Source organism: Polyodon spathula, chromosome 4 (assembly GCF_017654505.1).
Source record: "Polyodon spathula isolate WHYD16114869_AA chromosome 4, ASM1765450v1, whole genome shotgun sequence".
Classification (NCBI taxonomy): Eukaryota; Metazoa; Chordata; class Actinopteri; order Acipenseriformes; family Polyodontidae; genus Polyodon; species Polyodon spathula.
Window position 1 is genome coordinate 40,087,452 of NC_054537.1, and position 16,480 is coordinate 40,103,931.

At 37.2% G+C, this 16,480-nt stretch overlaps 1 protein-coding gene across 1 annotated transcript; it reads right to left on the bottom strand.

Moving 5' to 3' along the window:
- Positions 1 to 1,897: 1,897 nt before the first annotated feature.
- LOC121313931 (N-acetyllactosaminide beta-1,6-N-acetylglucosaminyl-transferase-like) lies at positions 1,898 to 14,074 on the bottom strand. Its single transcript, XM_041246707.1, is given in 4 exon segments — positions 1,898 to 2,055; positions 2,058 to 2,087; positions 10,707 to 10,793; positions 13,310 to 14,074. Coding segments are annotated over 4 exon segments (1,023 nt in total). The 5' UTR covers positions 14,058 to 14,074.
- Positions 14,075 to 16,480: the final 2,406 nt, after the last annotated feature.

Genomic DNA, 16,480 nt, shown 5'->3' on the forward strand with positions numbered 1-16,480 from the left:
TGAGGACCTGAAAAGGTTAGAATTCTCACAGTACACAAAGGATTAACACAATATGTATTTATTGTATTCCTTGCATTAGCAACAAAGTTGTAGAAATGCTCTTACAGTATGTTTAATTTCATTAAAGTGCAATTTCATCTTCAAAGTTTAACAGAGTCATGCCTTTACAATTATTTCCCATGCTTACCATATACAGTGGCTCTCAAAAGCATTCACCCCCATTGGACTTTTCCACATTTTATTGTGTTACAACATGGAATCAAAATGGATTTAATTAGGAGTTTTTTGCCGCTGATCAACACAACAAAGTCCATAACGTCAAAGTGAAAAATAAAATCTATAAATTGTTCTAAATTAATTACAAATATAAAACAAAAAATAATTGATTGCATAAGTATTCACCCCCTTTGCTATGATACACCTAAATAAGCTCTGGTGAAACCAATTGTCTTTAGAAGTCACATAATTAGTTGAATGGAGTCCATCTGTGTGCAATTAAGGTGTTTCACATGATTTCAGGTTAAATACACCTGTCTCTGGGAGGTCCCACAGTTGGTTAGTACATTTCCTAACAAAAACTACATCATGAAGACGAACAAACATTCAAAGCAAATCCGGAATAAGGTTCTTCAAAAGCACCAATCAGGGGTAGGATATCAGAACATTTCCGAGGCATTGAATATCCCCCGGAGCACAGTAAAGTTCATTATTAAGAAATGGAGAGAATATGGCACAACTGTGAATCTGTCTAGAACAGGCCGTCCTCAAAAACTGAGTATCCGGGCAAGAAGGGCACTAGTCACGGAGGCCACCAAGAGGCCTATGGCAACTCTAAAGGAGTTAGTCTTCCACGGCTGAGCTGGGAGACACTGTGCATATGGCAACAATAGCCTGGGTGCTTCACAAAACTGGCCTTTATGGGAGAGTGGCAAAAAGAAAGCCATTGTTGAAAAAAACTCACATCAAATCTCAGCTAGAGTTTGCCAGAAGGCATGTGGGAGACTCTGAGACCAAGTGGAAGAAGATTCTATGATCTGATGAAACCAAAATAGAGCTTTTTGGCCTCCATGCTAAGCGCTATGTTTGGCGCAAGCCTAACACCACACATCATCCTTAGAACACCATCCCTACCGTGAAGCATGGTGATGGCAGCATCATGTTATGGGAATGCTTCTCTGAGTCAGGGCCTGGAAAGCTCGTGAAGATAGCAGGCAAAATGGATGCAGCAAAGTACAGAGAAATCCTGGAGGAAAACCTGCTGAAGTCTGCAAGAGACCTGGTACTTGGGAGAAGATTCATCTTCGAGCAGGACAATGACCCCAAACATACAGCCAAAGACACATTGGAGTGGCTTAAAAACAAAAAGGTCAATGTTCTGGAGTGGCCCAGTCAAAGCCCAGACCTCAATCCAATTGAGAATATGCGGAAAGAGTTGAAAATTGCTGTTCACCGAAGGTTCCCATCCAACTTGACGGAGCTTGAGCAATTTTGCAAAGAAGAATGGGCAAAAATTGTAGTGTCCAGATGTCCAAAGCTGGTAGAGATTCATTTCCAAATAGATTCATGGCTGTAATTGCTGCCAAAGGTGCCTGTACCAAATATTGACTCGAGGGGGTGAATACTTATGCAATCAATTATTTTCTGTTTTGTATTTGTAATTAATTTAGAACAATTTGTAGATTTTATTTTTCACTTTGACATTATGTACTTTTTTGTGTTGATCAGTGGCAAAAACTCCTAATGAAATCCATTTTGATTCCATGTTGTAACACAATAAAATGTGGAAAAGTCCAAGGGGCGTGAATACTTTATAATATAATCGGTATACCTATCTTTATTGTGTTCAGAAACCTTTAAAGCAGTTTACTAAGCATCTACCATTTTATAACACATTGAGTTAGAAGTACCAGCTTGGCTCTATAGTGGTTTCACTTTGATTTAATGCTTTCTCTCTCAGTCTTTGCTCCAGACATTCTACAGTTGGTGGATAGCTTTCATATTCAAACTTGTTGGCAAACATGCTATTTCTTTCAATCAGCCACTTCAAGTCCCGGAACCATAGATACAGATGTCTCTCACGTAGTGCCCTGTGAAATATAAATATGTAATTTATTAATTTATAAATGATAGGATTATAGGAGCCTTTGGTGTCAACAAATTGACAAATAATTAATTAACTACTGGTAATCGATAGATAGGTAACTCTTGTTCTGAATATCAATGAACACTAGGATTTCTAGTAACTTAAGATGGAAAGGAAAAGAAAAGAAATATCCAACTTTTCCAACTTTCTACCTAAAAAATAGGGTGTTTAAAGTTTTGCTGTATGCCTCAAGCTACGTCTTGCCAGGGCGAGCATCAACCTCAGTTTCTTCATCCAATCATTATGATTTTGCTTTATTATATTTCAATAATCTCACATTGGATCAATGCATGTGTATGTTTTAGTTCACTTGATCTACCCTTGCATTGTAGCTCATATTGATATTTTGTTATAATACTGCACCAATTAAACTGTACTATAGTACATGCTTGTCCCAGTTACTGGTATAGTGGAATGATGTATATTTTGAACATTTAAACATATGTTAAAAAAAATTAATAAACAAACAAACAACAGTTGTGCTCATCTCTGAGTGTCTGCGGTCTTTCGCTGGGTCTCTCCAAGTAGCAAGCATGCCTCTCTAACTATGTGAGTTACTTGCTGACAAGGTTTGGATTAAGGTCACACACACACACTTTCTCCATCTTTCCAGAACTTCCCATCTTGCCTTTACTTATGCTAGGCTAGAGTGAAACCATTTGCTAGATAAGTTAGGAGACAGATATTTATACCACTACACATATTCTGTGATCTTTGTCAGTAAGATGGGGCTGCAGAATCCCATTTGGGGGAATTATTTAGGAGAGCTGACAAGAGAAATACCTTCAAATGGACACATCACAGAGTTTGTGTCATTGGGCCCTAAATCTTATGGGTATAAACTGTAAGGGGGAAAGACTTGTAAGAAAGTCCAAGGCATTATTCTGAATGTAGCATACAGTGAAAATATTAATTTTGACAGTATAAAATAGCTTATTTTGGATTTTTCTACAAACTACTGGGACATGGAACAAAGGAATAAGGAGATCATTGTACAGTAGCACGGTACAGTGACCAGGAACCAACACCAAGTTAGGGTTATTAACAGCATGGATATTAGACTTCATTATCCCTTTTCGTGCATCTTCGCAGAGCCTTTTAGACTTTGTGAAACAATTAATAGAGCACGCTGATTTTACGCTGTCTCATAAGCCTGAAGCAATTACTTGGATTTACAGGGATTTACATTATACCGTTGTATAATTAACTGCTTTTGAAATTTCCACAGATTAATTTCATGGAGGGGTTGCCAGAAACTTTAACAATGATAACCTTTTTCATACAGATAAAGTAAAGCTGATTATTGTGGATAATTTAATGGGTGTATCTTGCCAAGGTAAAAGACAGGTCTGGCCAGGCAGATGTATCCCAGCAAGACCAATCTACACTGGAGGACTGATCTCTTTCCCCTGGATTGGCTGGCTGTTTACATTTTGAAAAAATGAAATGATAGCGACACCCCTCTGGTTATTTGACACAACATCTGGGCACCATGTCTCAATGTTTTCAGAGAAACCTAGCTCTTTTGAAAGTGCATGTCAGAGTTTTATTGGAGCAAAAGGAAGATCTTTTGTGCGGAGCTACAAATGATTTAGTGGCGGCTATCTCAGAGATTACTTTGAATGCACTAAAGGGGACATTCCATTGTTGACTCAGCAAGTAGCTATCCTTAAAAGGAAACAAGATGTGAAAAGATATTTGAGTAATAAGAACCTGTCCAATAAAAGAAAAAAAAACTCACAGTTTAAATATTGGGTGGTTTTAAAGGATCTATTTTTGGCGTCACCATTCCTCTGATTACAGGACTATTGACAAACTGATGATGGAAAAAATGTATCTGGTAGCCCAACAACTGGACCGCTTCAGGGCACCACTCACTGAAAAAGAGGGGGAACATCAGGAAAACAGCCATGCTTTAACTTAATCTGGAAATTAAAGACGTTCTTCAAAGGACTGATATGAGCGGATCTCAAAAAGCCAAACAATACACTGCAATTTTGCAACGATACCATATGTTGGTATGTCAATGAGAAACTTAAAAAGAGACTTTTACTTTGATGTTGCCGGAGCAGGACAGGGGTCTAACAGCCTGAGATTCTGCAGCTGCCACACAAAATCAAATTGTACATCAAGATGTATTACTAACTGTAGCACCTTGTTATAAGAAAAAATAGTGAAATACTGTTGAACACAATGAGGTAGATTTTCAAAGGTGGCTAAGGACTTTAGATGGGTGTAACTCAGCTTTTTAGACTTTTGGATGGGGGTCTAGTGTATGTAAAAGAGATTTTCTAAAGCGTCTAAATTCCCACGTTCATGTTCTTAGATGCCCTGCCCCATCTATCGGGTCTAGTCGGGTTTTAGCTCATAACCATATTTACCTGTGACTTTCAAATATGTAGATGCCATTTAAATAGTCATTTAGGTTAGACCTAAAAGTTAGATCTGCTCCACTGGCATGTAGAGCACAGCTACAAAAAGGTGTTTGCTGCTGTCACTTTCAAGAACACAATAGAAAGCTGAGAGAGGAAAGAGATGAGAGTTGTTGAGAGGGAGACATGTGTTGTAATGGTTGTAATGTTTGTGAACATTATTTATATTTACCTCAAACAAATATCGAGTCAGAATCATGTATTGATTGCTGAAAAATAATTAGATTAGTGTTTATATAGTTCATCCATTAGAAACAAATCTATAATATTACTATAAGATCCTATAAGATTTCTATAGTGCCCTATAGTATTCCTATAATATCCTATAGTATTTGTATAGTATTTCTGTTTATATTACTTCATTCTGTAGTGTTATGTAATATTTAGTAAAGAATGCACAAAGGTTGGTCTTACTTAATTGTTTTTTTTTTAAACCTAGCAACATTACCTCTTTTTTTTCTGAATTTAACAATGGAAGTTTTTTTTTTACATCCACAGATTAATGTCAGTGAGGCATGTAATCAGAATACTTACGTCTGCAGTATCATCTGGTTTCAGAGATTAGCATAGCTGAGTGTCATCGGCATAGAAGTGAAAGTTTACAACATGTCTGCGAACAATATTGCCCAAGGGTAGCATATCTAAACAAAACTGGTCCTAGAATGAAGCCCCGTGAGACACCACATGTGGCTTCAGATATAAGAGAAGAGTCGTCCCTTATTGTAACCTATGAAAGATAGGATTTAAACCAAGACAGAACACTTCCAGAAAGTCCAATGAGGTTCTCAAGACATTCAATCAGAATCAAATGATCAGTAATGTGAACACTGCACTTAAATCTAAAACAATAAGAACTAAGTGGGGGCCTGTATCTGAAGATAGTAGCACATCATGTACCACTCTTATAAGGGCAGTTTCAGTACTATGACCAGGGCGAAAACCTGACTGAAATTTATCATAAATATTATATATGGCAAGAAATGAGTTAAGCTGATTCGCTACTACCCTCTCCAAGACTTTAGATAAGAATGGGAGATTGGAAATAGCTCTATAGTTGTTAAGAACGTTTAGGTATAAAGTAGTTTTTTTAAGCAGAGGTTGTACCACTGCAACCTTAAATGAATTTGGAACAAAACCAGATGAGAGGGAATTGTTAATATTGTTTAAAATGGTAGTAGCAATCTTAGAGAATGATTCATTAAGTAATCTTGTGGGAACAGGATCTGAAACAAAGGTAGTAGATTTTGTCTTAATACCAAGTCAATTAAATCTGACCAGTTAATTAGAGAAAATGCTACAAAAGACTGGCCTGGGGCAGCAGGACCAGATAAAGTAATATTTTGAATGTTAGAGGAGGAATGCTCTAAGCTAGGTGCACTATCTGAAATCTGATTTCTTATATCACTATCATTTTCCTGTTAAAATCATTGCTGCTTGCTGGTAATCAGGTACTTAATGAAGGCTCCTTATGCTTGTTTGTTAGTTTAGCTATTGTATCAACAAGAAATCAAGGGTTATCATTATTTGGTTCTATAAGGGCTGAGTAATAGGCTGATCTGAGGACAGCGCAGCCTTATATCTCAACACTGTCTTTCCAAGCAAGATAGAAAACCTGTAGTTTAGTGCCTTTCCATTTTTGTTCATATTTACAACATGTTTGCTTAAATATACATGTTGTATCATTGAACCATGGTGAGAATCTTTTAGAAACCACTTTTTTTTTTTTATTTTAATAGGTGCAACAGTATCCAAGATATTACTTAGTGTGATGTTATAGTTATCATCCAGAACATCCACTGATGCTGACTGAATAAAGGCTGAGGTTTACAATACTTCTAAGAATTTAGCAGTGGTTTTGGAATTGAGAGATCGAGTTTGTAATAATGTTTTCAAACCTGTAATTGCCATAAAATGTTAACATATGATGAATAAAACACAAATAAATGGCCTAAACTGTGTTTTTCATTAACCCTTTATGCTCCTGTGTACTACATTCCCATGTTCAATATACATATAAAAACAAATTTAATTTATTTTTTGTTTGAACAATGAAAACAAACATTAATAATCAGTAAACAGTAATTATCAAATAAAAATCAAACAACATCAAAATGATCAAAATTTCATCACAGCACTGTAAATGGTAATCCAGTAATCCCCTGCTGAAAGCCACTCTACTGTTCAGCATCATCCGAGACATGAAATGGATGCTTAGTTTTTTTTTAACCAGGCAAGACTTTTTCTGCTAGGATCATATGGCTCTAAGTCCTGATCGCAGACATCCACGGCTCCCATCAGTTTGTTGTACTTTTCAATGTGGAATGGCTTTTTGAAAAATGCTGTTGCTCTTCCAGTGACAACACAGGTCTTTTCTACAAAGCCAGCTGTGCACTTTGTAATCAGTACATTCACGTCTCTTTTGACGTGCCACCTCACCAACAATAAATCAGAGTTTTTAACAAAACATGCCTGTCCATTGTCCAGTTTTTCTTCAGTTACTTTCTTTGGTGCTTCTCTGTTGGTTCGAATAGTCCCAGTGATGTGCATATTTTGTGTAAGCAAAAATGATGCTAGTCTTGTAGACATGTAGACAATTATCAACAATAATATGACGCCTTTGGTTCAGTACATGATCAGCCAAATAAACCACAATCCTTTCAGATAAACTGAGTTCACTTGCATCTGGATAATGTGAGACATCATATTTATCCTTGCCTATGTAAATTTGAAAATTCCAGGGGTAACCCCTCAGTCTTTTATCACTGTTAACAAGTGAAGTCTTCCTTTCCACAAAACAAGTACCTCAACAATGTCTATATTCTGTCCCTGGTCAACTAAATCCTTTGATGTATCTCTGAGCATGGAAGGAAATGGCTCCAGTCTTGTAAGAAGGCGGTCTGTGCACACATTGTCTATATAAGAGAATCGTAAAAATTTCATGATTCTGAGAAAGCGGTTTCTGAACATCACCTCTTTGCAAAAGACAAGGGGGTCAACAGGTGTTATGACCAGTCTGCAGACATCTGTGGAAGCTTGTTCATGCCTATCAGAAACACAATCTCAAAAATATGTACATCACCTTGGATTCCATGTCCTGCCATTTCAAGCCAAACAACAACCCGTTTCTAGCTAGCTTACCTCTAAAATAGCTGCATGCTCTTTTGTTTGTACAGTCACAAAGGTAAGTGATTAACTTTTCGGGAACAAAAGCTAAAAAGCACTCCAACGGAGAACGCAAACTCTCAAGTTCCATGGCAGGGTGCATGTCTGTGTAAACAGGTGCAAAATCAAATGATAGAGGACTGGCATCATCGTAGGGATGAATAATAAACACCCAGTTCCCTGCTGTTCTTGGCTCCACATCCTCTTCATCCTCATTGCTGAGTGATAAGTCAGCATCACTGTCGCTGGTATCAAAATCCTCCGAACCAGCTTCGAAATCTTCATCACTCCTCATCAGAGATATGTATACACAACGGTACAACGGTATTCTTGAACTATATAGAATGTTACAACTGAACAATTTCACTACTAATAAAACAAAAAAAACACTAAACCTACTATATATATATATATATATATATATATATATATATATATATATATATATATATATATATATATATATATATATGTGTGTGTGTGTGTAAAAGTTTAATGGCTTCTCGCACTATATCTCAGGCTTCTAAATGCCCACAGGTAGATTGGAATCTCTACACAACACGCAATTGGTTACAAATGGCACCTGACCCTCCCCTGACTTTCATTGCAAATTCCACAGTACTAGCACTGTCTTAGAGAATGAAACCTGAAATGCTAGACTGAGAAACCGCTCATAGAATAGAATGGGAAATTTGACGTACGCACATACGGCATGGTGTTGAAGTGGTTAGTAGTTAAATAATAATAGCAAAGTGATCTGAACTGGCGAGATCAGACATATGCAGGTTCTAGAGGTCAACAACAAGCGTGATAACTAAGTCCAGTGTGTGGCCATGGATATGGGTCGGGCCAGAGACATGTTGGGTAAAGGCAACAGAATCAAGAATTAAAACCTTTTCCAAGGGGATCTAGGTACACCAACATGTACTGTATATTAAAATCACATAACATCACAATCCTATCATACTTGACAGCAAGTGTTGATAAAAGTTCACCAAACTCAGATAAAAACAGAGAGTTGGATCTAGGAGGACGATAAATAAGTTTGAATAGGGGTTGGATCACAAACAACAAAGGATAGAATTTAAAATGCAGAGTAACCTTCTGTGTTTTCATTTTTAAGATCAAATTCATTGCCAAAAATCATGGCAATGCCACCACCACGACCCACATAACATGCTTTCTAAAAGAAAGAAAAGCCATAATTTTTATTTATTTATATATATTTTTATTATGTCTTATCCTAAAATTCTAGGTGACTAGAACATTCAGCTGTACATGGATAGTGAATTTTCTGCAAAGCCCACTTCCCAAGACCCTGGTAAGGTCCAGAGCTTTAGCTAACTGAACCATAAAGTTTCTGGGGTGTCTCTTCAATTATTTTTACATGTGCGATTTTGTTGTGCAAAATATAGTGTGAGTATCTGTACTTTAGATCAAATTGCTGAGTTAAACTGGGATGCAGAAAAAAATCTGTATTTCATTACTAAGTGAAATTTCCTTGTCAGTCTGGTATGTGCAGTCAATCCTGCAACTCACAAAGCCTGTTCATTTTTTCCTACAATGTGAGGATGTTGACTTGATTCATGTGAAGAAGCAAATGTTGTGGTTGAACCATGTGATGATCGCAGGAATACATTACTTATGTACCAATGTTAACTGTTGTGAAACATGCTCTTTAGATGTTTTAAATAAACCAATTCTAACTAGTTGTATAGTTGCTTTGAAGGGTAATTTACTGGTATTTTTATGATCTCTATTGTATATCATGTGCTCATTGAGAGGAACGGTAGTTCCTCGTACAGTTAGAAAAACTTGTTTGAAACTGCTTCTAACGTGACTTCTTTTTTGATCACTCCACTTTACATTGAAATGCTCTTTGTACAACTTCAAGGGGATAGTGACCATTCCCAGTCCTGGATCTGCAATGCCTACCCCATCAACTGTCACTTCCCATACACTCACCTTGCATTCTCATTGTCCCTTGCACTCGTTGCCATTATTGGTCTTGTTCATCATCTTCATTGTTGGATATATATTGCTTCATGCCTTTTCACATATTCTTTTATGTATCGGCCAAATGTCTGTCCATGTGTGCCCTCATCTACCTGTGCCTTACCTGCATGTTGTCCATGTGTCTTCCCAAAATATACTTGTCTGTGCCTGAGATGACACCTCTCCTATTCCCTGTCTGTCTTTCTCTCTGTAGTAGTGCTTGTAAGGATAACCAAGAGCACTTCAGTCTGTGTTGAGCACTTTCCTTGGCACATGTGTCTTAGCATTTTTATTCTGGTTAAACCCAGCTGATAAGGGAATGAGCATTTCAATGTAAAGTGAAGTGATCAAAAAAAGAAGCCAAGTTAGAAGCAACAATTGTGTGAATGTTGGGCCCCAGCACCTTTCCAATTGTGCTTATTTGCTTAACGCTTGACAAGGTTGCCCCAATGCCTTCTCCTAACTTGGGCTTTTGTGTTTGATATCACCATTTTAAATGTCTGTTGCATTTTTCTAACTTGTTTTTTTTTACATTTACTTTTTTTTGTTATAAATAGAGTATACACCACATGCAAACAGCTTTTATGTTGTGTGTCACAGGCAACATCTTAGCAGCTTTGCATACAAAGTTGAAATTCCTGTCTACGTACCTCCCAAATAGAATCAGCTGTAGACATGTTTGATTAATTTAATACCTCAGGATTAGCATCCTGGTTAGATGTTTTACAGTTATTTTGGTTAAAAACATTTTGCTTTTTTAATGAATACATTCAGAAAAACAAAAATGGGCAGACCAGACCACAGCAGCATGGGAATAGGCACAATTTGCTTTAACATGTGTTTCTTTCAAAACTAGGCAATGTAGCCAATGTAAGTGCAAAATTGGGAAGATTTATGGAATTGTGTTATTAGCTACAATTACTAAGCATATAAGCATTTGAACTAATTAAACTATTGAGCTTTGTATTTCTTACCATGGCACCCTCAGTGATTCTGATCTCTCCATTTAATGGTTTTTATATCTCCTTCCCACTTTGCTGTTGGCATAGAATTTGGTGCTTCTGAAATAAAGGCAATGGACTTGTTGTTAAAGAAAACAGATTGTAAGCATATGTGTTATACAGTACAGTCTACCCCACTAACAGTATATTATTTTATTGTATATCCAACCTAAGTGTATTAAATTCAAAAATCAAAAACCATTACCAATGCTGCACCATTAACTCTTTGAGTAGTGAGTTTCAAAATGCTTTGATGGGCCCACTGGGGTAAACACGTGGTGAGAGTGAAGGCATTGAGGAAATGTAGGTCAGAGATCCTTGTCATGTTGTCTGAGCTTGAGCCACTGGATGTTGAAGGTAAATATTCTTCACTGACATTTTCACTAACACCTGATTCAGTAGAAGAATTTAAATCAGAATCGGAATTCAATGTAATTTCTAATACTTCTTTCCCACAGAGCATTTCTCGCTGTTTTCCAGACATTGTTGACATTTTGTGACTGAGTTTGTTGTGTGTAATTCCATAAATATCTGGCAGATGGTGCAACAGACCACTACAAGGTGTTACAGACACCTAGTGTTATCACATCAGATTATCAGCAGTTTTGTAGACTCAGTAATTCAAGTTCAAAGTTCAAGTTCAAAGCTCAAAATTTGCAGAACGTACCGGTACGTTCGTACTCCCTGGGAACCATTAATTCAATGATGTACCGGTACGTTCATACTACTCAAAGGGTTAAATTTACCCCGTATAAGTGTAATGTTGTAAGTGCATATTCCTGTTTTACTATATAGCGGTAATACTTTGTATAGTTAACTGAGCATATGTGAACTGATGTAAACAGGCATGGTCACGCTTACAATATATTCTCACACTAAAATGGCTGCAGAAAAGGAAAGAAAGACCTTTCATTAAGAAAATGTAAAGGACAATTATGTAAAGGACAATAGATTACACATTTAAGGCTCTATTAAAAACCAGACCAAAGTACTTCACACGGTATAAGATTCCATTTGTTTTTCTTTTAAACTGCACTGTACTTTAGCTTTCTAGTCAGGTATTGACAGTCAATGAGAAACACAAATGTTTTAGTTTTTTCATCTTGATGGACCAAGTCTGCTTTGAGTGTCCACACCTCCCCCAATAAAGTCAGTCTGTGGTAGTGCAGTGGCCATCCAAGCAAGACAAACTTATCATTTCAAATTTTCATCAATAAAGTTGGGACATTACATTAAGCTGCACTCCTAAAAAGATGACTCACATTCTAAGCTAGTTGCATGCAAATCTTTAAAACAATCCAATGGGTTACTGTGGATCAGGAAGCAGGAAGTCCTTTAAATAGGTCGTCAATGATTCATCTCTTTTAAAGAAACGAACGTGTCAAGAAATTAAACAAAACATGGTTTATAATTAACAGCATTTCTGTGATCATTTAGTTAAATAAAAGACATTATATTGTGACAATGTGGTTCCACATATATTGAAAAATGTTTAAACAGTCCATGTAGATTGTAAGAGCGTATAAGGAAACTCACATATTTACTGTCAAATATCAACAATCCCATCTATTTCCATAGTTCTAAGACATGCAACAAATTAAATTATTGACACATTCCTGAAGAAACATATTCAAAATTCTGTAATACTTTATGTGGTGTTAGTCACACAGATAAACGGAAGGGTCTTACATTTGTAGCATTTGTAGACACAGAGGCTTATCACCTTACAAGCTTGATTTTTATTATAATTAAGACATTTTTATACATGTTAATATTATCTTGTATGTGGGATGTCTCTTGTTATAAAATATGTCATCTTCTGCAGCTTGGGCTCTGTTTGATAAAACTGTGAGAAATGAGTTATAATAAGAGACACCTTAAACACAATGCAGGGTGGGAATAAAACTAACAGTGCATAGCAGTTGGATCTATTCCTGGTTTTACTAGGAGTTTAATAAGACAACTGAGCTTGTTACCTAAAAGTTACTGTTAATCAAGTTCATCTTAAAACCTGGAATGGCTGAAGCTGCTATGCAATATGGGTCTTATTTCCATCCCTGCAAAATATTAACTCAACAGCTACTGTTGTAACTACAGTGAGGTTCAAGGGGCAGGAGCATCTGCTCTTCCCAGGCATGCTGCAAACAAATCTTATTTGGGTTTCTGATATCCCCTTAATATGACTCTTTATATTTTACATATCCAATGTGAATACTGCTCTTGAATTCAACCACTGTACTGACAGAAAGCAGCAACAAGTAAACAGACCATGATTTTTCACAGTAGACAGAGTGCGTGTTTGCCTATGGCTGGCAGTGCACATGCCCCCCCCCCCCTTGTTCCTCTCCAATCTTCAGTTGGCTTGCTGTATAACTCCCTAGCAAGCAAGAGCTATGGCTATATCCATACAAACCACACAAGTACAATCCTATCTGACTTTTCACAGATATTGCTCCAGTCCACTGAATTAAACAGAAAGAAGTTTTTTTTTTAACTTGAGAATCATGCTATATGTCTGTGCATGGGATGACATTTATACGATAAGTTATCATTCAATCTATCTTCTTTTTACTCACCAGGCATGCGATTTATGGTCACCCAATAATGCTCATCAGGACTGAAGGTATCTTTTGACCACTCCAGCAGGTCTTTTGCCTGTTTGTCTTCTAAAACAAACCTAACAAATTCGTAGGTTAGTGCATAGTAGGCAGAGCCAAAGTAGATGGTGATGTTATGAGGAGGGTGTGATTTTAATTTGGTAGTGTTAAAGACATAGGATTGTCTGTTATCCATATGTTCTTTATAGACAAATTGTGTCCTTTTCTTAGCATGATCTGGAGGCAGTATGCCTGGAGTAATGTTTTTCCCCTTAAATCTTTTCAGGTGTTGTATAATCTCACGGTTGGTCTTCAAGGGAAAATCCTGCCCACAAACATTGATGACATATTTCCACTTCATATTAGATGAAATCAAATCCCTCATACAATGCATTTCTGCATGAAGCCTGGATCCAGCATAAATCACTGGTTCTGCTTTGGAGGAAAGGAAGGCATTGGGGAAACAGTTTACCAGTTTCTCAACAGATACCTTTAATTCCCTTTTAGCCTTTTCATCAATATGAATACAGTACATATTCTGTGGGGCATAGACAGCCCTAAAAAGTCTTGCAAACATTTCAAATTCTTTGTGTCCAATGATGATATAAGCCAGGGGAAAATATGTTTCCATCGATGACAAAGGTTCATGTATAAAATGGTTCTTGGTAATGTATTCTTGGCATGTGGTGTTCATGCTTGATAAAGTAAAATCAGATCTCCAGACCATTTTTGCTGACCCTTGAAGTAAAGCAGTGCAAGCTTTGTTTAAAATCTCACTGTCTGTCGATCGATAAAATGTATTGTCCCTTTTCATTTGAGTACTGTACGAAAGTATAGTAACAAGGCTGAAAAACATAGCCAAAAGAAAAATGTGAATAATCCAATTGTTTCTCTGTGACATTGTGTTTATGTCAAACAAATCCACAACAGATCCCATGGTGTTTCTCTAGTCAACCAGAGCAATGTGCTATAATGTTCCTACTGAACTGTCTGTGGCCCTGCCCACTAAGCTCATTCTTTACAGAAGTGCTGTGGTAACTGTATGCCCTATTAGCATATGAAAGGCTGACAGTTTGATGATTGTGGCAATTTTTGTTAATGCCACTCGATTGGTTGTTGAAAGTTTTAGATAAAATTGTGTCCATATATTTTTTTCCCCCCTGTAACAGGACAAGATCTGTGCTGGCTATTTGATGCATGCATGATCCTGTAGGGGAGGGTTCAGGAGCCCTGTAAGATCTGCCTGTCGATCATGGCAGTGACAAAGAGAGGTTGGGTTAGGGTGTGCTGTCTCTCCATCTCTCTGGGTGGTCAGGAGACTATTCCTCAGCCCCAGCCATCTAGGAAGAACAACAGTGTGAGCTCTGTTGGCGAGGTTTGGATTGGTATGCAGAAGATCGCCAGTGTCTGGATTGAAAAGGAAAGACAGGGAAGCAAGGCTGAAGAAGACAGCTGGACCAAAAAAAAATGAGTCTTGGTTATGTACCCAAGTGGGGACGTGTGTAATTAGCAGGGAAAACCCTGGGCAACCCCACAGAGTATATTAGAGGAATAGCAAAGCACAGACTGAAGACCCAAGCCATACAAATAGCGATGGCGGAGAACTCAGCAAAAGGATCAACTTTTATTTGTAGTTTTGCTATTGTGTTTTATTTTCATTTTTGCATTCACCTTTTGTTTGTATTATTACTTGACACCCCTGTGTGTGTGCATTTAGTATTCTACTCCTCCTTTACCACCTATGGTATTGGAGTTAACCAGCAGCACAGTGCCATCTTGTGGCAAAATTAATGAAGTGCACCCCTGCGAGGTGTTTCAACTCAACTTTCTGTCTTGTGTCCAGTAGATTCCCCCACCCTCCCACACCCCCATTTTGTCATTGTTTGCTTACATTGTGCAAACGCTATAAACTAAACTCACAACACTGAAAACTGCAAGGGCTGTTTTGCAAACGTAAAAAACCATTAAGATCTAGTTCTAGATAGCAATATATATATATAGATATATATATATATATATATAGTATATATATATATATTATATATATATATAATATATATATATATACGTTGCACCTGTGGACAATGCAAGAAAAGATCCATGTTTCACATTTATTGTTCTAGCAATGCTTTTTTTTTTTTATTTTGGAATCAAGGAAACTTGATTTATTAGGACTGTTACTGCTTTTTGTAGTACATATGCATCATCCCTGTAATAACATCTACCACCATACAAATTCAGTTCATTATTATATTCTCAATAACTACAAGGCAACAACAATGTGCGCTTATAATCAACCAGAAAAAAACACTGCTCACAAAGCTAAATAAAAAGGTTACACAAAAACAAGTCATGAACACGAAACTGTACTTCTGCCCGGCGGGGCATTTGCACATAGAGCAACATTCACCTACCAAACCTCTCAAACAGTCCATTTTCTCCCCTTATATCCCATGTGGCTGGATCCTAATTATTCATCAATTATTCAATTAAGGCTCCATCCACATTCTCACATGTTTTTGACATAGGGATTAATCCCATTCCTGCCAACCGTCACCACCAACAAGCAAACAAATGCTATTTATTTATTAATTTTATATATATGTACAATATATTTGTATAGCATGTCACATATACAACTACCACAATCAGACCATTTAAATAACAGTACACACATAATAATACAAAAGCAACAATTTTATAGTTACATTAAAACCCACTAAGATAAGTAAAAAGTGCGTTTTTAGTCTTGACTTGAAAACTGTAACGGTCCCAGCTTCCCTGACAAACTGTAAATTAATTCAAATCTGTAATTTAAAGGTGTAGACACACATTTCAAACATAGTGTAACTGTAACAGGGGGAAGTGTTACGTGTTGAAGTTGAAGGGTTCCATAGTAGTTATCCTGCAGAGCGGACACTCTCCTCCTGGCTCGAAATAAAGCACCCCTCTATGTAGCATGGCGATGCGGACTACTACAGCTGTGGCACAAATGCCTTTTAAGGCCATTCTGGACCTCCCAATCAGCTCAGTGCTGGGCAAGTCTAACTGCTCAATTAGTTGCCTAGCAACGCGCCTCCTATTCCACTTCCCAGCTGCACACATTTGCACAAAAAACAGCGACAGGGTCCTCCTTGTGACAGTAACCAA